At 38.1% G+C, this 26,145-nt stretch overlaps 1 protein-coding gene across 3 annotated transcripts in view; it reads left to right on the top strand.

Annotated features, from left to right (window-relative positions):
* cntfr (ciliary neurotrophic factor receptor) overlaps positions 1-26,145 on the top strand; it is a 189,048-nt gene that overhangs the window by 94,877 nt on the left and 68,026 nt on the right. For all 3 annotated transcript variants that reach the window (XM_036525953.1, XM_036525951.1, XM_036525952.1), the window contains one exon: positions 17,772-18,005. In XM_036525953.1, coding sequence (XP_036381846.1) covers positions 17,772-18,005 — 234 coding nt within the window. The remainder of the gene's footprint in view (positions 1-17,771; positions 18,006-26,145) is intronic.

The following is a 26,145-nucleotide window of genomic DNA, read 5'->3' as shown; positions in this document are numbered from 1 at the left end:
AGTGCGTCTAAACAATAATGTCTCTGACTTACAACAATCATTTTGGCTTAACAAAAATGAGATGCTAAGCAATTCACGATAAGTTACTTGAGTGTCAGTGCTAGAGCGAATATGGCAGTGGAAAACAGCTCTTACATTAGTCAATGAGGCCTTGTAACTTGCAAGCAAATATTTATTAGTATGAAGGGATTTGCCTCCTGCTTATTTTCCCCTAATCAAGTGAAGATGTTTCAATGAAGCAGCCAGAATGTAAATGTATCTTCCAGTATGCATGTTTACTTTGGAACAGAATCACCTCTACAGTCCACTCATTCCTACTGAAGTTCAATGGATAATTTCATAAGGGCACATTAGAGCTGTGCCTGGTGATGGAATTAGTGCTAATGGTGCCAAATATATAATTGTTTTAATCAAACCATTTTTAGCAGCTGAATACTCAGTTTTCTTGTAGGCATTGTGAGAACAATTTGATGCAGTTGCTTTGCAAAATGGCAAGCTTTTTATCAAGTACCTTGAAGTGCAAAAAGTAACTGTTAGACACTTCAGTTTCAATGCTTCTTGTCAACATGTCCATCAGTGGCAAAATACGAGTTATACGTTTATGCAAATTTTGTAGAAAATCAACCAATGGACCATTGAATATGCAAACAGCACTTCCTCCCCTCAGCTTCTGTGTAAACTGGAAAATATTTTCATTTCACAGCACAGCACAACACATGCCATGTAAACATGAAACAGAGACCATGAACAATCTGTCCTTTTCACAGCATCACCAACTGTGAAACCACTGATATACTGAGCAAGTCTCAAAAGGAGGACTTGCTAGGAGAGAATACAAGAGGGAGAATGATCCCTTCTCTGTCTGTCTCTGATTGCCAGAAAACACAAAGAACGTGATCGGTGCTTACAATGTCATCATTTCATAATTTAGCTTCAAGTGTACTACACCATTTCCAAGCTGTTCTCTTGACCGAGCGTGTAACCGAACACGTGTCAGCAGTGCGTGGGTGGCATGGCATCAGTGGCAATGGCCACGCTGATGCAGTCTGGCAAGACCCTTACTGCAGATTAGTCTTTTTGCTCAGTACTGCCAGATTTACCAAGTAAAGAAGTAAGTTTCATAACACATTTTGCAGTCCTGCTCAGAAAAGCAGTCATATCCATAACAATGACTTGTCTTTATTTATTGGTATGTCAGGTGGTGTTGACCGTGCAATGTCTGATGCATCACATTACTGCAGTGCCACATGCTGTTCTTGTAGAGAAGATTAATCATGCTGGTAGGGCAAAACTTGGAAGCATTATTTATGAAAGCTCAATCTAATGAAAAAAAAAACATGGCTCTTCAGTGCTGTTTACCGAGCCATGAAAGTTGGCATGTCCGTAAACATTATTCCCTACATATTTACTCCAAATTAAACCCACAGCACTGCCATAGAAACATGAAAGGAAAGAAAATAAAACAACATATCCCGGTTGAATTGAGGAAATGTCAAAACAGACAAAAATGAACGGCAAACTACCAGGTGCAGAGTATTCTCAGTGGCCCTCCGCCATGCTTTTGGATGTGGGATGGTGGTTTGTGTGTGTGTGTGTGTGTGTGTGCGCACACGAATGTGTATCTGCGTGTGTGTGTGTGTCTGTGAATGCGTGTCTGCGTGCATGCATGCGTGTGTGTTTGTGTGTCTGTGTGTGTGCTGGTTTTCAGGGATCTGGGCGTACTGGCTGTAATCTGTGGAAGTGGTCCGTAATGACATCCAGGTATGTTTGCCCTTCATTCTGCACGGCTCATTGGTGCAGCGCGCCAGAGAGTGCGCGCTGACATAGCGGGGCCGCACTGCGCCGCGTAAACGCACACACATGATTGCCGCAGGCTGTTTACATTCCAGAGAGGGGGTCACACACTGCTGCTGCTCTCCCCACTCCTCGAACAACCGCCCCCAAAATTCTGTTTAGGGCATTACTTCATACAGGATATCCTAAAGTGCTCTACCACGCTTTACTTTAAGGGTCAGTGTGTGCCGTGTAACCCCGCTCGCACGGGACCGGTTTTCCACACGTCCCAAAGGTATACCATATTGGCTATCTGCGCACCTCTGAGAGGGTGCCGCTGCTCGGATTCACTGGTGGGGAGATTTTCCCTGCATTATCACAGACCATTTCGTAGGCCGTTTTACTTAGTGATTTTCAGCACATCTTTCGAAATCCATTGGGGTTTTTTGTTTAGTTTCCCACGATTTGAGACAATTCAATGCAAATCATCTGCTTTGAAGCAGTTTACTCTGAGTGAAGCTTCAAGACTGCACGCACACTAAGTAGAAACTCTTAACACTTAATCAAATAAGTGTCAATATTTTAAAGACATTTTTAAAAAATATAAACAAAACAATTTTCTTCAAAGAAACACTGCAGTATTTTTCAGATTATGCAGTACATCCTGCAATTTTAGAAGCTGTATTGGCTGATGTGTGTTTATTAATGTCTCCTTGCATGACTGAATGCATACTTTTGTTGTCCTTTTGCCAAAAGATTACCCATATGCAGGTAAATATTAATCCATGTGTGGAAAGCTAACTATATTGGGATATCTGACAAAATGCCTAGAGGGACCTCGGGGAAAAAAAAAATCTGAGTGAATATTGTTTTAGAAAACAGTTCATTAACGTGTAAATAGCACCAAATAGAAGATTATCTAAAGATTATCTCTTTTTTTGCAAATAAACAAATTGTGACCAGGTGGTAAACCTTAAGTTAATAACTGGACATTGTTTTAAAAAATTGCTTTTAAAAATGTTGAAATGTTTATATCATTGTTCTGAATCATGTTTACTGTTAAATAAAAGTGTATCATTACCTATCCAAATTGGAAATGAAATGACCTTTTGAATACAGATCTCTCTCTCTTTCTTTCAATTTGTAATATACACACATACTCATAAATATTGTATTTTTTGACAGGTCCTTAGAATAAAGTGCAAGTGGTTTAGCAGGGGATGTTTGCTCACATGTGTACCAGGCCTTAAAGCTTGTTTCCTGTCCCAACTGTGTTGATTTCATCCTTTTATGAAGCTCTCTGTCTCTGGGTATAATACCACCGACTGGTTTAAAAATCATACTGTATCAGACAGTATGATGTTGGTAGTTGAATTTCCCACATGTACAGTGTTTCTGTTTCCAGCTGTGGCGATGTTTTGATTGTGATGCAATATTTTTATTCATCTTATTCACAATGGTAAAACTGTATCTTATAATTGACAACAAAAGGCTTTTTAGTGACAGTGAGATAAAAGTCATGCTCTACATGAAAACCTGGGAATCATGACCGCCCGAATTTATGCAAGTGCTTCTGCTTCTGCATTGTTGTGTCACTCCTTTAGAAGCATGCATTGCTATGGTATAAGCAGCAACAGTTCAGACATCTCTTGGCACATCTGCTCCTGGCTCCTCCCCCATGTTTGTTAGATTGTTTTGTAGTGACATGAGTAGTTCTACACAGCTTTGATCAATTATTAATAACAATAATGCAGATATTTACATGTCTGATAATGTACTACTTGAAGCTGAAATTTTGAACCAAGTGCTGTTGGGGGAGGGGGTGGTTCATCCAGTGTTCAAATGAAGTTTTAACTCCTCAGCAAACAAATGTAGGACTGTGGACTGAAAACACTGTAGTCCAGAGTGACTGCAGGAATAAGAAAGTAATTAGGCCAATGCTTACTTGAATCATTCAAGGTTTAATAAGTAGCCACAGCATGGACATTCCTCTGCAAAATTTCCCTCACCAGTGTATGCTGTAGAAATCACAAAGCAGCAGTTAATGTACAGTAGCTTAAAGACAATCAACATTACCTAATGCTGTCTTCATTATTGTAATATTACCTCCTGGTGTGCACTTACTTATTATTTGGGCAGTTATTCAATCCATTACAATCAAACATAGAATTTCCCAGAACACTGACTGCTATATAGTATTCATTGTTATTTCTTTTGCTTTATTTCATTTGTGATTAATAAATGGTACAGTTTTAAGGGCTCATGTAAAAAACCATATATATATATGCCTGTCAAAATGTTTAATGAAAAAGATAATTGTTACCTATTTTTATATTTATTTATAGTAGATATGAAGTAAATGGTGAATTCCTGATAGGGTTATTGCTTTGTGAAATTATGTCTGTGAAAACTGCTTAAAAAAACCCTGTGCAAACCTTGAATTAATAAATAATATTGAATCAACTGCCAGCTGTCCTAACTACTTTCTTGGTTTGAACAGCCCAGTGGGGCATGATTTGGGGGTGAACTCAGTCATGCCTATTTTTCCATGCTGTCTAATTAGCATGAGTTCGGGTAGTCTTTAAAAGCATCTACTTGGCAAAAATTCTACATGTGAAGAATAAGAAAACAGTGTCAGCACACACTCTGAACTGACCTGAGGGAAATCAATGGCCCAAATCAATACACTCTTTCTTTGTGTCAGGATAGGCACTCTTTTAAAGGCTTTAACCAAAGACTAAATAAAGCCTGATCCAATAATCATTTTATAAGGTAATTTATGACAACCCAGCTGGATATTGAGGTAATCCAGTTTCAGCAATTTAGGTGAAATTCAGCATAAGTGACTATATCTCATCTGTTGTGATTGTGGTGGATAAGGAATTCATAGTGCCATTCTTCAAGCCAGAGGAATCTGAGCTTAGGCGTTTTCACAAAGGATATCCTCTGCAGTACCAGACCAGCAGCTCTTCACAACAGATCACAAGACTATTCCGGAATCCCAAGATCTGGGCCACATGACCCAGGATTCAAACTTCAGTTAACCAGCATAGCAGTCTTAGAAAATTGACACACAGACTCTGAACTGCATGTAGAAAACATAAGATTTCCTAAGCATCTGAGCAGAAGATGAATAGCTTTGTAGATAACAATAGACATGAATCTGCTTAATATCCCTTGTGTCATATCCCTCTTTTATATCTCTTTTATGCATTCTTCTAAAGTTTTTGTTGTTTGTTACAGGATTATATTGAGAAAGCTCAGTTCATCTAAGATCCTGCATAATTTCCATTTGTGTATGTGTAACAAAGGGGATATTAACAAACTTCCTTTGTGCAACTTAGATCAGTGTTTTCCAATTCTCAGAATATATTGTGCATGCTGTTTTCTGTTACTTCTGATTAACTGTGCCAGCAGGTTGTTAAGTCTTGGTAGAAGTTGTAGAGTACTCTTAAATAAGCTCTTGTGCTTGTATACCATCAACACCTCTGTGCCAATTGTACATACCCCAGAGAAGTACTTATTTGATTAAGCTGAATGAGGACTTCAAATAATTGTTAATTGCAGGGCCTAGAATAATTAATTGAACAACTAACTAAGTCATCAATGAAACCTAATTAAATAATTAAATAAGAGCTCAGGTGGAACTGAAAACCAGCCCACTTAGTGGACCTAATGACTGCTGCTGAAAAAACAAAGACATTTTTGAAAATCATGTTCAGAGTTAATAACTACTCTTGTTTCTGTTTGAAATTTCCAGAGAACTGCATACTGTATTTTGTGAATATTGTGTTCTACTTTGTCTATTCCAGTCAAAACTGAACATGTTTTCTAATAAGCTGCATTGTTATGATAGGGAAGATCCACAAGATATTATACTTATATAATGTATTGTGTCTACTCATTAAGCATACTGTTATTCCGAATAAGACTACAGGAGGTTTTTTTTTATATTTCTAAATGAACAATCCAGTAGATATGAATATCTATGCAATTAATATGTACATGTGGCTGTAGGTGAGGGCCTAGGGCTGCCGATTTTTAGCTAGTAGTCTGATGGAGGAATCACAGCTGGCCATAGCGTCAGGTTATTGAGTCCACAGTTGGACACCATGAACTGGGTAACAAAATGATAGAGATGGGTGGGGGAGGGATGTCATGAAAAGTAGACAGAAGTGTAAGAATTTTTATACTTGTGAATGGGACTGGTTTGTTAATTTCATAGGAACTGTCTTTAAAGTATTCTCCTAAACCTTTGTTTAGAATGTTTGATGTATGTTTATTCATCATTTAAAGGAATTAATTTGTTGTCTGATATACTCGGATATTATTCCAGCTTTCCCTCTGGCTTGCTCCATGTCCTGTTAATAATTTACATTTTTCAATAAATTTTTATTTGTATTCATAAATGTTAATGTTTGTTTATAGCAGTGAGTTAGGCTGAGCAGAACTAAGGGTGGCAGTGTCGTTTGGTGGTTAAGGAAAGGTTGTGTTCAGTGGGTGTGGTTACATTTGTCCTTTGTCTTTCTTGTCAATATTTCTGAGATAGCACTGAGGTGATGGTTCATTCAGACAGTTAATCCACAGCTTTACTAGCACAACAACAAAATATTCAGAGTGGTAAATTCGACAGATATTTGGCTGGATTTACCACAGAATTGTAGCTCAGTTATGATATGGAACCTTTGAAAAACACTATCTTTCACTGTGTTTAATCATCTGTGGCAGCATAGAAAAGCCAAGTGGAAAATTATGCTGTTACAATCCAATGTAATGGAAGCAGGCCACATTCTTTGCATTAACTGTTTTTCAGAGAAAAATCGCATGATATTTCACACAAATACACACTCATATTTCTGTCACTTACACACTGTGTTTGTAGCAAGTGGTGTTACTGCAAGGTTATGAGAAGTTTTTTCACATCAGCTTAGACATCTGTTTGTTGAGATAACTAACTAGACTAATTCAGTTCTGAGAGGGACACTTTTCCGATAAAGCACCAAAGTGAAGTTAACCATGGCATATTAACAAATGTGCATATTATGTCTTGTTAAGATACAGCGAACTCACTGTATGGTCTTCCAGGGGTGATTTTTGTGCAGGTTGAGTAAATAGATTTTTTAGACTTTTAATCTTACCTAGTTTTAATATTCATTGTTTTCTTCCTCATTAAGTTTTTTATAAAAAGTGTGACCAAAAACAATGTAAACAAAATAATAATAATAGTAATATAGCTGATGAGCGTAAACTGCTTATAAGTAATTACGTAAAGACCCTGCAGATCAGCACTGCAGTTTGCTGTCCACCGTGAGTAAATTTCTTTCATGTGTGCTGTACAAAGGTGACCTGTGACAAGTTCATTTACACAATGGTGTAAACTAACTGTCCCTTTCCGATTAGGACCAATAGTCATTCCTAACTAGTGCCACAAAAAAGGCATTTTCTTCAGCTTTCAGAACAAGCCAAGTTTAGAAAGAAGGAGAAACAGCTGTAATTTCCCCCATTTTGACCACAAACATCAAAATGAATGGAATGGAAATGAATATTTATTTAATTGCTTACTTACTTATTTGTTTGTTTGTTTGCAATAAAATGTTCCCTCTTTACAGGTTTGTGTAAGAGTGTTTTAGAAGTGGTCAAAGCATTGGTACTTTTGGAAAATACAGCCATGTTCTGTTTCACTATGCTCTGTCCCAGCCTCTGTGAGAAAGAGAAAAGAAAACCTGCAATGCTCCTGGCTGCAGTATGAATTCCACTGATCAGTGTTGTTTGTGATATACAGTAAATGTCATGTGTTGCCTATTGCTCATACACAGACAGGCCTTGTTCTGCTGAGGTGGAAGATCTTTGATCCAAAAGAGTGGACTTTGATGATGATTTTGTTTTATCCAAGAGGATTTTTTTTTCATCATAAAAGGACCAAAAAAGTAGGTCTGGGTGCAATATTTCAAGATAAATTCATATTTTAACCCCAGCATGAAGCTTTAGAAATATGTGTGGCCTAGCCTGATCCCTTATTTGTGAGGGTCAGCTTGTTGCAACAATTAATATCGAATCCAGCCAATATATCAACAACATGATTCTTCATGAACTCACAGTATATTGTGTTGGCTTATGCTAAGCTGTCAAAATTGAAAACAAAACTATCTACCTTTACAGCTATAAATGAGGGTAATGTCTGCTAACAGACTAACTGACACTTCATATTTCATACAAACTTTAATTTCTCTGTCAAATTATAATTTCAGCACCACTGTTTGTGCAGGACTGAGCACCAGATATAGTGCAAAACAGATTGCCCCAAGCCTGAATAGGTCCATCTCCCAGCAGGTCCAGAACAGGTCAACAGGAGAGATGCAAGAATTCCAAATGAAGAATTCATATTGTTGGCAAATTCTCAGAGACAGACATTGCTTTATTTGGATCAGGTCATTAAACCAATCTGTTTACATTTTTAAGTCAGTCATTTCTTTAGCAGAGCCATCATGCTGAGGATACTACAGATTCTTATTAATGGCACTTTTCATTTTTACCCTACTCAATCAAACATTTTGACTAAAGCATTCTGGACACTCTAAAGAACTCGCCCAACTTTAAGGAGTCCAGCAGAGGCTTGTAAATTCTTTTCCAAAGGCTTTGAACTGAATATATTGAACATACAGTATAGTGAATATAAGGAATTGACCAGGTAGGGCTGGAATACTGGTGAGATCAACGGAACTTGTAAATATGCAAATCTAACATGTAGGAGTTGGCTTTAACGTTTTGGCTGACATCTAAATGAATCCAGAATGGATGTGAAGCAGACAGGAATGGGAAATTGCAGAGTCCCAGGATGTGTTGGTTTTTGCTTCTGTATTGTTTAATTGAAGTCTAGGTTTCAGGTTAATCAATTTGTGAATCAAAAGATAATCCTAAAATCCTCAGGGCTGTGGCAGTCAAGGACTGGACTACAGGGTCTGTTCAGCTGTAAATAGTTTAGTTGAAGATAATATTTGGTGAGAATATTTTGAAATTTGAGATGAATTGAATGAAAACTCTAAAATCTGCAGCATTGTGGTAGACAAGGTCTGGATTTACCCATGCTTGCTTGAAGTAAATCGTACTTTTTACTAACATACTTGTTGAAAACCCCTGAAATCAAGACTACAGTATCTGCTGGCAAGGCTCAATTTTAAAAGTCTGCCCCTCCCATGATATTACAGAGAGGATTTCAGATTAATAGAGTGTTTGCTCTCAGTAATTAGCATGTTTACAAGACTGGCTTTAGCAGTCCGTGACCTAATGTATAGAAGACCAGTTTTGATGAGGTCTAATTATTGCGGAGGATTTTACCTGACTGGTCAACAGATGGTACTTTCCCTAATTTGGTTTTCACGTGGTTATCAAAGTCCCTAGTGTAATGAATGCTTAGGTGGTTATTAATATGATCTGTTACAGACTTTCTCGGGAAGAGGATGAGGGCCAGGGTCATATTTGAAGCTCAACAATAAGATAATTCAGGGGATTGTGAATGTGGCCACACTGATGTTTTGGACTGTTATTTCATGTGATGCTCAAGACAGTTAAATATAGTCTGTTGCTTGATAAAATGAAAAGAACCTGTTCAGTTTGTGTTGATTGCACCTCTTTGAAGTAGCTATGCTTCTTTGGAAAAAAAGTTGTTATTAAAGCTATCATTATTAGATGTCAGGCAGTCAGCCAGTTTAGGTTTCATCGCTTCCCTTTTGAGATGGCTGGGAAAGATTGCCGTCTGAAAAATCTCTTTTAAATGGCTGAGTCTGAGGACCTCTGATTATCGCAACTAAATGTCTATGGTATGAATGCCTTTTATGGATTCCAATTTCTCTTTTAGCTCAGTTTTACTGTCCAGCGTATTGGGAGTCACTACAGCGTCAGGTGTTTTGGCACCAGGGATTCAACTGACTACAGTCGCTGGTGACTTCACATTTAACATTCATAACAACGGCATTTTTTGGTCGGTTTGTTACTGTGAGGTGATAGTCTGTTTGAGAATGGAACAGAGGACTGGTGTGGCATAGATGTATTCTTATCATGTGTCTCCTGAAGGAGGAATTTACTATTGCTTCCACAGCTGCAGAGAACAAATTTGAAATTGACACTCACTATCTTAAATTACTTGTAGCATTAAAGGCTGCAGCTCTAAATCACAACATTTCTCAAACAGTTTAAATTTAAAATACACTCCCTACATCTAAAATTGTTAGAAAAATAGTGACAATCCAATGAGGTGTGAAACCATTAGAACTAGTGCTTGAAAATGAGGAATTCCTTTGATGCAGTAAAAGATTATATATATATAAATTCATGTTGTGAAAGAGCAGCTACCATTTTTTTCCCTGAATATGTTATATTTCATGTATATTGTAACAGACACTTTACACTTTACATGTGTTATTACCATGTGTAGTGTACTGCTAGCTAACTTGATAACTAACTGGCCCCCATCAGTATTACAGAACAATATTACAGAATGGGCTTTTTCAGCAGGATGATGTTCCATGTCACAAGGCTAGGATTATTCAGGAATGGTTCCAGGAATATGACAGTGAATATATCTTACTGCAGTGGTCTCCCCTCTCACCACATCTCAATCCAGTCAAGCATCTGTGGAATGAAATGGAACTGTTTAGAGTAGAGGTTCACTACCAGCCAGTCTGCAACAACAGTGGGAAGCATTGTAGTCAACATGGGCTTGCACCTTTGTGCCGCACTTTCAAAACCTTTTCAGGTCCATGCCCTGATAAATTCAGGCTGTTTTAGGGTACAAGGGGGGCCAACATGCATGCACGCACACACGCACACACACAGATACACACTTTTTTTCAAGTATTGTTTTATTTGTTTCTTGGATGTGTTTGTGTCAGCCCTAGCCAGATATTGTTTAATCCAAGTCATTATTATCAGAGAGTTGCCCTGCTGCATGTTTAGAGATTGTTTCAAGAATTTTTTAAAGATTATTAAAAACAGGTACCAGCTGGGAGTTGTTTACATTTACTTTTTGACCAAATTTAATCTCCAAACTTTGCGGTAGTGTTTCCATAATTGATTAATGCATTGTGTGGAAAATGCACGTGCAACACAAATCATTTATCAGTTCCTTTGTTTACCAGTGTGGATTTCCTTAGCCCAAAAGAATTCTAACCTAGTGAAACTATAGGCAAGGTTCCTTAGATGTCAGAAAAGAAAAAGGAGGTACTGTATGTTGGAGTCAGATAACACTGTGCACTTGAGTAGTGTGTTCCAGCATTATCAATGTATGTTTTTCTTTATAAAGAGAGGCAACTAAAGTACTTTTCTGACATTTAATTACTATTTTATGTAAAGGAACTAGGCTCTTTTAATAGATGTAACAGACAGCTTCATCAATGAGCTTGAGGAGAAAAAGATTATATAACTGCAAACTCAGCTAGAGTCTGCTGTTGAGCAGGTCATCCATAAAGTGAAAGTCTTTGACTGCTAGACAGAGTCCCTAATGTTAGAGATTAATCATTTACTGCAACTTCCCTTTGACAGGGCCTCTCCTGTAGGACATGGATGGAGGTTCCTGTAGTGCTTCATTCTGTGAGCAGGTTGCAGGGTGTGGGAGTTCTGCCCAATGGCAGGTGGCTGAAAATGAGAACTACCATTCATGTTGGCCCATTTAGGGTGCAACATGAACACAAGTCACAATGGGCAACAGTGTAGTGGTAAGGAGCATAACTCTACACCACAGCATAACCTAAAGGTTGAAAACCCAGATGGTCCACTGCTGTTTAACACTTGGGTACTTATCCCAAATTTCCTCAGTAAATATCCAGCCTTATAAATAGATGATATGTAAAAACTGTAAGCTGTGTAAGTCATTCTGGGTAAGAGTGTCTTCTGAGCAAAATGTGATCTAACCACAGAACTGCACTCTGCTCAACAGTGTTCGGCCTCAAAGACTCAACATTCCTGTGCAGTCCAGATGGGAGAAACATAATGGCAAAAGTATAAACCTTAAAAGAAATCAAAGATGTTGTATGGATTTTTTTGTAAAGATTTTTTGTTTGAAGTATAATAAAAGATTTGTGGTTTCAGCCTTTACATTGATATCTTCTCTCTTGTTTAAAATGAATGTGTTAGTAAAAGGTTTTGATCTTTTTTTTTCTTTTTACTTCTCACATATTCATAACACAGCCAGTGGTATTGTTCAATATAATGTTGCATTTTGGAATTGGTGGTGATCAGAGGTCATCAGTGCATTGGCACAAAAATATATGGTGTGCATGGCAAAATACTCAAGGCCTTGGCCATGATGGTGATGTATATGAAAAGCATTATTTTATTTAGTAACAAAATCAGTACCCATAAAAGGAGAGATGCAGTGCAAAAATAATTTCGTGCAGGCTTTGAGACAATGAAGGTTAGGAAGCAAAGACTTCATTTGCCTTCAGCTTGAGAAGCAAAGTGTTGCTTCTTTCAATAACACTAAAGCAGAACACATGGTACTGTGAACATGACTTCAGCTAAATGAAGTAAATGGGAACATTCACAAAGAATTGTGTGTGAAGTGCTGAATTAAGGACAGGTTAAATAAATGTCTTGTCTGCAATTTTAACAAAGGTAAGACCTTTCCATAGTTGTGATGAAACCAGTGGGGCACTGGATGATCACTGGATGATCACATCTACCAGCATGAATGTTTTTTTCGGGGTGTTCACCACATATCAACCTCACATTGACCCCCAGTGACAATGTCCAGTCTACAGAAGTGGTTGTCAGTGTTTAGTAATCTTCAGAGAAACAATAAACACTGACAGCGAAATATTGCTGTTCTCTGCATTCTGCCATATGCACTTGATTTGCTCTGAACTCAACTTGCAGGTTACACAAATGAAAGTCAGCAGGGCATCACAATACACAACTTGTCTTTTACATTCTTTGTAAAGCATCAGCTTATCTTTGATAAGGCGTGGAGATGACAAGCTGCTGAAAGGCCAGCTGGCCAGGAATTGGGTCGGTCAGTCATGCTTTTGAATAAGTAAGATGTAACCTCAGTTTCCGATGTAATCTGCAGCTCATATATCAGCTTGAGGTTCTGGGTAAATGTGGCGGTCCTGAGGTGGTTGCAAACAAAACATCTGGGATTCCTTTCCACGGAACTGTTTGCATTCCATGCAGGAATCATGTACTGTATGCCAAGTGTGGAACACTCTGCAAAGAAAGGGATGAGATTTGGTACACAAGCCATCCATGTCCAGCAAGCTGTCATTTGTCAAGGCTGCAAAGTACATATTGCACTGGGTAATTCATCATGGCATTGACTTCCACCCATCTTCTTTCTTCTAACGTAATTCACAAAGAAATAGCTATGAATGAATAGGCTCTGAAATGTGGAGACATAGCTGATTAACTGAGATCTCTCACGTGCTGTGAAATTTCTCTATTGACAAGTTGCTTAAGGAAAACATTTCATAAACAGTCAAGATGGCTCCTGCATGTTGTTCATACATATATATGTATGTGTGTGTGTGTGTGTGTGTGTGTACATATACTGTATATAACATTTGCATATGAGACTGAGATAGTTACATAGTTTGCAAGAAAACAAAAAATTCAAACCTTCCAGTAAGCCAGACAAAAGTCGCATGCCTTCTGTGATGATTCTGAAGTTATTGTGCTTTAGGACTGTTCTCCCCTTTTCCCTGAATCCCAGAGTCTTCAGTCACTTCCATGTCTGTACATGTTAAAGCATAAATGTCTCACCAATAGCAAGTGGTCCCTTCAAGGTCTCTGGTCTGCATGTACAAGTGGAGGTTCTTTTTGGACATTATTTGAATCCTAATCAAATTTTGAGGAGAGAGGCTGGGAAGCTATTTCCCATCATAACTTTAGTCATTTCTTGCTAAGTTGGGCAGGTGGTGATTAACATGTTTGGGGGGTTTCTTATCATCATTTTTCTTCCCTAGAGGTTTACTGCAGATGTATATCGCTGCTGTGATTCTGTGAGGAAAAAGTGTACACCATTCAGTTTTTATTGTGACTAACTGCTCATGAAAAGAAATCCTGAGGCTGAACAGATAAACAAGGATCTATCAAGCAGGGATTAACAGCGACACCAGCTAAACTCTTAAATGAAATTTACTGTATACTTTCATACCCATGAAGACAGATATCAGTTGTTGTCCCTGCATTCTAGAAGTTTTTTTGTCGTTTGCCAAGGCGGGTGAGGTTGCAGTGCTTTGTGGGTTTGCAGATAAGAACCTTGAAAGAGGAAAAGGGTTCATTTAAGCTCTCTGTGCAGCTGCCAAACTGCTGAGACAAGTGAGAGCAATGGGAGGGGGTGTCATAATGAAGATCTTCTATGGGAACAAAACAGAGGGCAAATTCATGACCTGCTGCTTAGAGATGATAAATGAAGTAGTTGTGTGTTTGCCAATCATGTCTCTAGTCTGTCTCACCGACTGGTTTCTATATTAGCTGCTGTGGCAGGAGAGAAGGCTGAGTGGTTATCTTTCTGTTCAAAAACAAGTCAGTCTGGTTCATAGTTACTGTCTGATTTTGATTTGGAACTCAGGTTAGCCTAAAAACAGAGGTCCTGAAAGAGGTAGCAGAAGCTGAGAATCATTTGTGAAATAAAAATGTTCTCTCTAATTAGAAATTACGTGTCTCTGTCTTAACAATAGCTGACAAACATATACAAATGAAAGTGATGCCCTGGGCCCAAGACAAATTATCATGCATGCTCATCATAGCAGTTTGACATTAATATGCATGCCAGGTTTCACTGCTTATTTTACCAGTGGCACCTTTTTGTGGTGTTACTAAGACATTAAGTATAGGTACATATATCTGGTCAGTATTTTTTCCTTAAAGAAATACAAAGCCTTGTAGCTAAAACTACACTTGCAGCAAATCTTACATTGGATATTAATGAAACCATTTGTATATAGGCTGACTGCCTGTGATTGCCTAGGTTAAAGGTAAATATTGAAATTTTTTATGTAATTAACTTTTGTTTCTATTAATCCAGAGCCCCAAATAAAAGATTACAATACTCTTTGTTTATCTGAGAGGAGGTGGTATCAAGTTGTTAAAAAATATGATATAATCCAAATGGTAAACAACTGAACAACTATTGTGCATTCACCCTCATTACAAAATTCAAAATTATAACAAGATAGTAGTTCATCTGTACATCTTGAACACAGACAAACAAATTTTTATTTCCACATACATTATGGTATGCCAGTAATTAGCTACAGGTAAGTGCATAATAACATGCAGATTTTTTTGTCATCACTTTATGTGCTTATTTCAAATTTGCACATAGGAAAGTCTGGTGAGGTGATTGTCTTTACAGTGTATAATTTTTATTTTTTCTTTTCAAATAATATAATTCAATAAAAAACAGACAGTATCGCAAAATACTTTAAGTCAAATGAAAATGATATATAAATTTATATATTATTATCATATAATATATAAATTCTAATATAAAAAGCGGTATTCATTTATTGCATACAGGTCTAACACATTCCCAATATTCCTGTTAATAGTTGTTTAAGTTAATAAGTTATCCTCCTTTCTTTAATTAGCAATCCTTCTGTCTTTTGTGATAGATGATGAGATATTTCTAATACTGCGTTTAATGAATGGATTTAATGGACAAGTCTTCCCAACTTCAAAACAAACCCAGCCTAATCCAAACTTTATATGGCTGCTTTCCTAGGCTGAATCCTTTTTATTTAAATAGAATCTTTTCACATTCTGATGCAGTGTACCATGAATAAGTCTTTTATGACACGGTCTTTGTTGTTTTAGCACGTTTCTTATTTATGTACCTTGTAGAAATTCAGATTTTTTAGCAACACATAAAAGCATACTGTATACTAGGTGAATCTGTGGGAGAGAGGGTTGGCTTTTGGCATGAAAGATGCCCAAATTAAAGTTATGCATAGCAGCACATTACCATAATATTACTGGTAAAACCTAGCACCTGGATATTTCTGGTCTCAAGCAGGTGGAAGTGCTTGGTGGAGTGAAGAAAAATTGGTTATCTAGCACAAATAATTATGACCTGTGTGTTATGGATTGCATTTTCAAGATAATTGGTTATTTAAAATAACACCTGTATGGAAAAAGATAAAGTGTTACATAGAGTAAACTCTAAGCATGTAGCTGTGCACTCTCTTCTGAAGGCAATGGCTAGTAACGTCAAGCATGGACAGCCTCTGCTTCACAGAGCACTGTGCACTCTGGTACTGTATACTTTTTAGGGTCATTTTCATCATTGCATGAAATGTCAAGTTTATTGTGTTTCTACAGTAACAGTAAGCCTATTGTTAGCTGTGAGACTGATGAATCATTTTTAATTCTTTGTTCATTTGTGATGGAATGGTGATGGAAGTGATAGAATAACAATTTTGGTGACCATATACTATGGATTTTTATGTGCATGGTCATGGTGTTCCTTATCTTTCAGTGTAGTCAATTTGCTCATTGAAAAGAAAAGACCATGTTTCACAGCAATGAATTCTTCATATTCTTTTATGATTTCTTTCATGCTCTTATGACTGCACATGACGAATACTTCTTTCTATTGCATAATAAATGTCGAATAAATTGACACTTGATTTGGAATGCCCTACTTTTTTTCTCCATATAAGACTTCAAGATCCATCAGGTCCTGAAACGTTTAAGTCATTTGTAATGTTGCTATTTCTGATTTTGAAATATCAGTATTGTCAACAGTTCTCAACAATTATAACTGAAAATGCAGGTTCTCTATCTCAGGTGTTGTGAAGGAGTTTAGCCTGTGTTTTCATTAGCCCAGCTCATTGCTACAATGAAACTAGAGACTACAAGTTGCTTTGTGTGTTATGTGGAATTTTAATTTAAGTGATTTTTTAAATGACTGACAGCATAAACATTTGCAGAAAATGGTTTGCTGTAGTCCACAGAGAGAAGGAGTGGGGCAGAAATGTATTTTGGGTCTTATACATATGACGATTAGGTCACACAAAGAGTAGATTATGTTGTTTTTGTAGTTATTACAACAAAGGGAGGTTTTTTAAAATGAGGATACCTTGTAATAAATGCAAGGCATTATATATTACATTTTATATCTAAAGGAACTTGTTTAATATATTTACATACTGTATTGTAGTTATCTCTGGTTATGTAGCTATGTCTTTGATGACTGTAGTAATGTAGACCTGATGGTGACCTAGAATGGCCTTGGTAAGCAATAAAGACAATTAGCACCTCACTTGATTGTTCAGGAGTGTTACAATTTTTGTAAAAATGGCAATATTAGCCGAATATGTGCATTTTACTGACTGTTATGTTTATTGGGTTTTTATTCAGCATGAATGGATCACTTCCATATGAGCTGTAAGTGGTGTTACTGTTGTACTTTTTCACTCTGGTATCACTGCAGAGAGAAAACAATAGCAGTGAATAAGCATAGATGCCAAAATTAATACAGCAGAGACAGCTCTCTTCAAATCACTGCTTATAAAAGTATGTATGTCCTTGGAAAAAGAACAGATGGGTGAAGTGATACTTGGCAAAGTGGAAGTGGATGGATATCTCTGAGCACTTACAGATGCATTATTATTTGTGCACACGTGTGTGTGTCAGCATGCATGCGGTGTGTATGAGCCGGGAGTAAGCATGTATGCGCATACCTCTGGGATTGTGTGTGATGTATGAAAGTTCAAGGTTAAACAGGACAGCATTGCTTCAGCACATAATGTGTTTACTCTAGGTATTCCAGCCACCCACTTGCCCAACTAAAGTAAACTTATTGCGTAACCATTTCCCCTTGTCTCATCTTTGATTTCCCTGTAGAGTTCTTGTTCCTTTTTTAATGCCTCGAATGTCATTCGATGTTTCCTCAGAAGAGCATTTGCATAATGCTGACAGATCCCTTGTTCCCTTGCATTGTGCTGCTGCCTGCGTGTTCATTGGCACAACTTAATGATGGCCGTGCCTCCCTATCATGGCAGGGGCGAGGATCCAGTATGAGAAGATGGGGACCGACGTGACCATGCAGTGTGGCTCACTGGACAGCGACGCCTCGGTCACGTGGAAGGTGAATGGGACGGACGTGAAGGCCCGCAAGGTGGAGGAGGGGCCCAGGCTGACCCTCATGGAGGTGGACCTAGGGAGCAACGGGCTCTACAGCTGCTTTGAAAACCCCAACGGGGAGCGCCGTGACCAGATCATCCTGCGTGTAGGGAGTGAGTACAGCGGGGAACCCCATTTCCTGTCCTCGTTTTCCACCCTGGACCTCTCCCTTCTTGTTTAGACATGCCCGAGAGAGGTGTATATCCAGCACGTAATTAATAACAACCTTCTGCCCCATTCCTTGGCCTTGATCCCGCCCACCCCCCGACTATACCGCATGGGTTTCTGTAGGAGTTAGTGGGAGAGGGTCCTCTGTACTAAAGACTGGATTTATGATCTGTGTGAGATAAGTAGCTGCGTGATGTAATGGTTCAGCTTGAGTACAGATGGGTCATAACGGATGTTTCCTCAGTCTTAGTTTATGGAATGTAGTTTCAGTTGGTATTGCTACACAGGGGTCAAAATCATAGTCATGGATATTGGAGGAAAGGACAATAGGTTCTCCTACAATACACTGCAAAATTTGAGAGTCCGTTTGCTTATGTAATAAAGTACTAACTGAGACTGAGTATGAAATGCTGCTCCTTTATAATGACCACCTAAGCTATGCACTAAACACAATGCGATTATAGTTACATAACTTTTTTTAAGCGAAATTCATACAAAACAAAAGTACAAGCAAAATTTGGGAAAGTCAAATAAGAGATCCATGATGCTTGGCATCTGATCAGACAAGCCTTTCCAGCACGCAATGCTTGGCTAACTAGCACTGTATTATTGTTTTTTTCCCAGTCCATACCCATACACCTGCTGACTCCCATTTTCCTGGTTCCTGGGGGTCTTCTACTGTCTTTTGATTTTTCGATCAGCCCAACAAAACCATCAGTTGGCATTCAGCTCACGTATAGCAAAGTGCGTAGGGAAGAGCTATCTGTCTACATAATCATGTTGGCACAAAGTGTTTCAGCAATTTGAAAAAAAGAAAACTACAGTGGCCATTTTTCCAGCATTGAGAGAGAGAGAGGCGAGAGCGAGCCAAAATGTTAGCTAGAGCAGACGAAAAAGAGGACAAAATTGAGGATGATGGAGTCTACAGTCTATAGGAAAATTTCAGCCTTGGATTGCAGATGAGCTGCAGGCATTCTTCGCATGCTGGTTCATTTCCAGTGTCCAGGAACAGCTAGGAATCAACAGTCTGCCATGAAAAGGTGTACCACAGAATTGCCCCCAAACTGGCAGCAACAGGTACGCACAGATGTCAGAGTATTGCTGCTGATTAATAATACGAAAAATTTAACAGGATTGTAATTTGATTCCAGATCACAGCAACAAAAGTGTGACCTGACACAAACATACCAAATTAGTGTCCAGTGTTATGGCCTCAGTCCTTGAACGCAGATCAGAACAGCCACATGAGGTGTTCTGAATATACCTACACCCATAATGACAACACAAAGTACAAAGTACATTTGTTAATGATTATTTTAAATGATTATGGAATAATTAATAATTATTCCATATCTAGTATGGGTTAGGATTAAGTATTAAGATTTAGGTTGCTGTGGATGGCTCATTGCTGCAGGTGGCTCATTTTTTTAATGTGTAGGTATTCACTAAAAGCATTGTGAAATACGTTTTAATGTATCTGTTAAGTAATAATTAAAATATTTGGAAAAGTATTTGTATTTTTAGAGGGCTCACATGCCCAATTTTGAAATTTCAGTTCTGTTGCTATGCAGTCAGCCTGCAGGTGTCTGAAAATGGCTTCTGTAATGGGTAGGCAGAACCACCAGGCACTCGCCAATCATCAGTCCACTGATGTCCCTTGTCCTACCTGGAAAGAGATTATTACCAGCAGCCACAAAGCAGACATTGTCAGTACCGTGCAATGTGCAGAGTGTCAGACTACCTTGTGCGCAAGCCCCCAAATGATTCCCTTCCATCGTTGCAGAACCGTGGAGCACAAGCCCTTGTGGTTGAGGCTGTCTTGATGGTAGTCTTGTGGGGTTATTATGTGAATGCAAGAGCCATCCACTGCAGACACACACTGCGACTTTACCCATCTCAGTTGAAACGACACAGCCGTTTCTGCCAGCTGCTCGTAGTGTTGGAACTGGGGTTGAGGTCACAGTGCTTGGTTTACTGCCTTGCAAATTTTGTGCATGCACCTGAAAACCAGGCGGTTATGCCAAACCCCAAACAGATGCCCCACAGTTCTGCTCGCAGAATCATGTACCAGCTTCCACACAGCAATGGCAATCCACATCTTTGCAGGTACGTGGCAGCGGAATGCTGTTTCCCTTATTTTCTGCGCTTGCTGATTTTTTTTGCATACATAATCTATTTTTTTTCACTGAATTTCACAAAGTTGCTGAGCCACTGTGCCTTGGAAGCGTTTGACACCACACTACCAATTCAAAGACTCCAGCTGTGTCCGCTATGAGTGCAGCCTCTTGTATTTTGTGTGTAGGTAAAGGACAACCTGAAAATCAAAATGTCACAAATGCTTTCAGTGAGCATGCCTAAAAGTTACATTAAAATTGTAAAATTTAACTATTCAGGGGTTGAAATCATTCATTGCATGAGTGTTACCCTACAGAAGTACCTTACATAGACATTATTATGTTATTTCCAGTTCTGTTATCGTTATATGTAATAAATTTTTCAATACCCTTTTACAATAATTAAAGTCAAGTCAAGTTTATTTATAAAGCACATTTAAAAACAACAGCAGTTGACCAAAGTGCTGTACAATCAGAATAGCAAAAACCATAAGACAACACAATAAAACAGAGAAACCAGTTAAAAATAAAAAAGATAATAAATAAAAGCAATGAGACCATAGCAATAAAACAAAAGAAAAAGCTACTTTCATTCTGAGTTAAAAGCCAAGGAATAAAAATGTGTTTTAAGACAGGATTTAAAAACAGACAGTGTAGGGGCCGGCCTTACATTCAGAGGCAACTCATTCCAGAGTTTAGGGGCTATAACTGCAAACTAAAATGAACTACTTACAATTACTTTAAATTTTGATTTCAGGATTTTCTCCATCATCTGAACCTCAGGTATTGCTTCTTGACATTTTTTGAAGTTGTTTTGTTGAAATAAAGAAAGAATAAAAGAATAAGGTCTTTTGTAACACCTACTGTTGGTTAATTGCTAAACATAGAAGTGGCTAAATTACTTCAAACCTCTCATTTGGTAACTTCTAAATGTGACACAATGTGTGTTAGAAGTGACACCATCTCCTCAAGCAGAGGGAGAATTTGGGGTGTCAAAAATGAAGAAAAAAGGCGATCTACATGTGAGACAGAAAATGCCTTCTGGACTATTCAAGCAAGGACACACATTCTGTCTTTAGTTATCGCCTTTGTGGTCAGTGCCTTTGAATGAATAGTTTTAATATGTTACAGTTGTATTATATGTTTAAAGGAATCATAGATATCTGATTAAAAAAATGTACACAACATTTTATTTACACTCAGTGTCATGGCACTGTGACTTCAAGTCAAGGGTGACCCCTCCACCTCCACCCCTTTGGATTTTTTTTTTTTTTTTGTACAATGACTCAGGGGTGATATGATGGTTATTCTTGTCCTTGTTCTTGTCTTGCGGTCACTCCATCATCTTGTTTTTTTTTTTTTTTTGATTATTTGAATCCAAGTCTAAAAGCTAATCACACAAAAACAAACCACTCCAGCAGACCCACCACTGTAACTGTTTGACCAGCTTCCTCTTCCTGTTTAGAAGATTTCATGGCTTCGCTTCCTAGGCACGACTTTGGAAGCGGGCTGCGTTTGAAGCCATGCTTCATAGCCCTCCTGCTATCAGAAAGCAGGAGTGCTATGAAAAAGGAAATGTGGTATAATGGTCTGGCTCAGCCAGGTATCACTTGGTTATGCCTCAGCCAGGTTTCTGAAGTGAAGAAGCCAAATATGTGGGCTCACTTCAGACAACACGAATTCCCCTCAGGGCAGGTCATTGGACTGCTGAACTCTCAGATATTCAGCCTATTATGTACGCTTTGAAGAGCTGATTTTTCAGCAGTCACAATGCTTTCAGTAGGCCAGGTTTTTTTTTTATCAGCCTCTGACTTAATACTGAATATGCTGACTGTGCTGAATATTTTTTGAACAGTAATTTTTGAATTTGTTTTCATGCTTGGTGGTGCAGTACATTACTTACTCTGAAATGATAAATATTCATGTGAGATAACTAAATATAGGTAGTGAGTCAGGGAGTGATGAATGCATGTAAAAAATTACATGATTTGTGAACTTGGAAACTAGATTTTTTTATGTTGCAGTAATAAATTTCAATATCATATTTAAATAAATATATTTTAAGAATGTGTTACAAAAGAGTATTCAATACATTAGCTTCTTAGTAGTATGGGAAGGTGCATATGTTGACTTTACCATTTTGTAATTTAAGGTTAATACATCTATTTTTAAACCGTTTTAATAATGATTTTATTTTTTTAATAATAATTATATTTCATTAAATCAACACTGACTGGTCGGTAACTCATCATATTTCATGTTTTTCTTCTGCACAAACAAGGAAACATGCCCTGATTCTACATTGTGGATAATGTAATAGAATTACATGTGTTATTCTTTAAGGCCTGAAGGTTGAGAGTGGGCCAACTCCAAAGCCAAGAGACATTACATTATATATTGGCTTAGTAGAACACAGTATCCAGTGTGACTAATTTTGCTTATATGTTACATGTATCCATTTATAGAGCTGGATGTTTATTGAAGCAATTCAATCAAATTACCTCAAGGGTACACTGGCTGTGTGCTTTCCAGTTACAAGTCCAATGCCATATGCACTGTGACATTAAGCCATAGCTTTACAAGGAAATGGTTGTCCCTAAAACAAAACTGAGCCATCCTGTTTAACTGGCTTTTCTAAATAAGCTGTTATGACTTCCAAATAAATGTCAAAACTGTTATCCCCTTGTAGAGGAGCATCATTCAGTAGTATGATGAAACTTCAGTCAAAATAATGTAAGTTGATTTGACCAAAGAGCGTGGTTACTTGTTTTCCTTCATCACATTTGATTGTACAATTTATGATCTCTTCACTTTTACATTCCATTTGACTGAAAAGGGGAACATACAGCCACTCAAGTGTTTAATTTAATAAAACTTTATGCTGCTCACTCATTTAAAATGAAGTGCATGAATTGTTATTCCATAATCAAGTTTGACCTTAGTTGTCTCAGAGTCTTGCATAATTGATAACAAGAAAGAAAATAACGTGAGTTTCATAAAGCCACATCAAGACCAAATGTCAATGGGTGAAAAACCACCAGTTTCAGCCATTGATATAAATGCACCAGACACGACACTGAGACGCATAATAGGTGGGTTGTGTGTGTGTGTGTGTGTGTGTGTGTGTGTTTGGGGGGGGGGGGGTACCATTATCACAGGCACAGAAACTAATCGCGTTATAACACAGGACAATGTGTATAGGTATAAGCATAAGATCTTTACTGGAGCAATGCACTGACAGAGTAAATCATAATACAAGGCCAGCATCTGTATATCTCTTATATCTAGTGGAGATCACCTATATCTACTGTACTGTAGATATATCTCCTATATCTATTGGTAGAGTTACATGAAAAATTAAAATAAATGGCATTTGGTGGATAATGCCAAATGTACAACTTTAAAATGTTTTCAGTGAAAGTAAATGAACTGTTACAGATCACTAGCTAGACAAACAGGAGTATTTTGCAACAAGCAGAATTCATGCAATGTTTACTCACAGGGTAGAATCTGAACAGGAAAGAATATTCACTGTGGTGAGTGTTTACATTACATAGGAATAATGCTTGAGGCAGCTTGAGGCAGTTACTAATAAAAGTGGGTCCATACTGAACTGAAATACTGCTTGCCTTCCCTTTATCCTCCACTCTTTTAAAAAACAGAGTTTAAAGGCAGATAAAAGTCGAAGAAAGGAATGAATGTCGAAGAGGACATATCCCTGCTATATTAATTGGATTAGGAGTGAAAAGGCCCTTAGGGTAGTGAGGGGTTGATTCTTGTTTTGTGCTCTGCCTTATCTCAGAAAAATCTTGTTTTCCTCCCCTTCCTTATGTTGTCATCTCACAGAGTGTGGATGAACAGTGGAATAATGGAAGGCGCACACACACAGGCCACGCATCGCTCGGTGAATTTACATGCTTCATTATAACATGCTTTTAGGCCACAAAGGAGCTCTTAGGCTTAGTTTAGGCCGTAAGTGCCTGCGACTAAATTCAATGCCTTCTTAATGACGTCATGGACAGGTGCGAGGTCTGTGGCTTTTTCAAACAGGCATACAGTTTTAATTGGCTTGCCTGCAGCCCGAAACAGTTTAAGGTCATACATGGATGATAATTTCCTATTGTTTTTTTGACAGCTCACAACCTATTTGCACCGTGCAGGAAGATTCTGCGGCAGCATTGATTGAGTGTCCTTATTTATTTAACTACCCTCACTCTGATCATAAAATGTTTAAAAAAAAGGTGGAATGGAAGAGTGTCTGCTGGAGACAAAAAATTTGAAGACAGTGCATGTGTAAAACAAAACAAAAAAAACAAAAAAAAAAATATATATATATATATATATATATATATATATATATATATATATGCACACATACATATATAAGAGAAAATAGTTCTTCAGATGAGCAGCTTCATAAATAGAAGTACTTTGATTCAGTCTGCTTCCTCATAAACCGGAGGCATGTGAAACAGAAGCTCAGAAACAAACGTACAAAACAAAAAAGTGCATATAAGCATGGGGTGACCTTAACCTTAGTCAGCAGAGAACATGTCACAGTGTTGGTTCCTTTTAGTGCTTCATCTGTTGATAATTGTTTAGGCTGTGGGCCATAGTCCAGTGAGATTAATGTGATTTCTCAGTGACTAATAGTGGGAACACAAGTGACATCTTGAGACTTGCTGTGGCAGGGAGAGGGCTGTACTGTGGCATGACATGTGGCCCTGAAGCATACCACAGCAAACCGTTGGTTGGTACAAATTTTGCCATGCCGTGCTGTTCCATGGATGCTTCAAATAGATTACTAAGGTTTCTGGAGGACAGGACAAGGAAGGGGCCCAAGCATCTATTGAGAACACTCAGGACAGTTCAATACCAAAGCCACTGAGTCTGCGTAGTGGCATTGAAATACTCAAATCACCCATTCATCTCAATAGCCCCGATTTTACATACCCTGTTAACTCTAGAAGGCTACTGATATAATCACAAGTATATTACATATTATGATGGTATAGTTTGCCCAGTATTATTAATTACTAAACTGTCTACTTGTCTGGCGGCTGACGACTGGAGGGTGTTTTATGGTAGCTAGGTACCAGGGTTCTGTAGAAATAACAATGAAACAATGACAGTAAGAGTGCTCCTGAACATGTCAGTCCACAGATCTGAAAATGTGTTTGAATGAGAGGAGTTTTGCTGAGGGGTTAAACACATGCTTTCAGGGAAAACGAAAGTACATTCAGTTACTGAAGGAAGCAAGTTAAGTTAGGGTTTTATAAAAAAAAAAAAAAAAAAGCGGAGAAAAGGTTTTGTACAGGAAATGCTAAATGACCATGGGAAGGACTCAACACAATGATGGGCAGTGAAAACAGAAAAAAAACAACAAGGTACCTTTGATAATAGTATCTTTTTTGTGGATGATCTAAACCAGTTTTGTGCTAAATAATTCATGACTGTACTACCCTAGTATGCTAGATTTTAGCTGTGATTGTGAGAGTGTGTACAGTAGTGTTCTTGTGTGTTTGCATTGTTCTGCTGAGGATGAGGTTGCTGCATGACCTGCATGTGTAAAACCAAACAAACTGACAGACTGTATTTGAAGTGTCCTTCTCAAGATCTATTGTGTTCCAATTTCTTGGTAATTCTCCACTGTCATCCCAATCCTCACAGAGCATGTACCACTCAGTGACTAGTGGCCTGTGGCTCTAACCAAGCAGATAGCTATGAGAAACTTTTAAGAATTCATATACTTTGTAGAGTAATGTGCTCCCTCAGTGGGCAATCATTTAGATCCCATTCACTTTGCCTGTAAAGGGCAACAGAGGATGCAGTGCTCACCTTGATATCGCGCATCATCTGCATAAACCCAATGTCTTTGTTTGTGGTTTTTTTGTACAGTTCAATTCATTTCACAACAATGCAGTCTGACATTCTGTCACCTTTCCTTTTTAACCTAAATCAGACCAGGATC

This window comes from Megalops cyprinoides, chromosome 4 (genome assembly GCF_013368585.1).
Source record: "Megalops cyprinoides isolate fMegCyp1 chromosome 4, fMegCyp1.pri, whole genome shotgun sequence".
Taxonomy (NCBI): Eukaryota; Metazoa; Chordata; class Actinopteri; order Elopiformes; family Megalopidae; genus Megalops; species Megalops cyprinoides.
The sequence above is the reverse complement of the archived record's forward strand: the minus strand, read 5'-3'. Positions and strand labels throughout refer to the sequence as shown.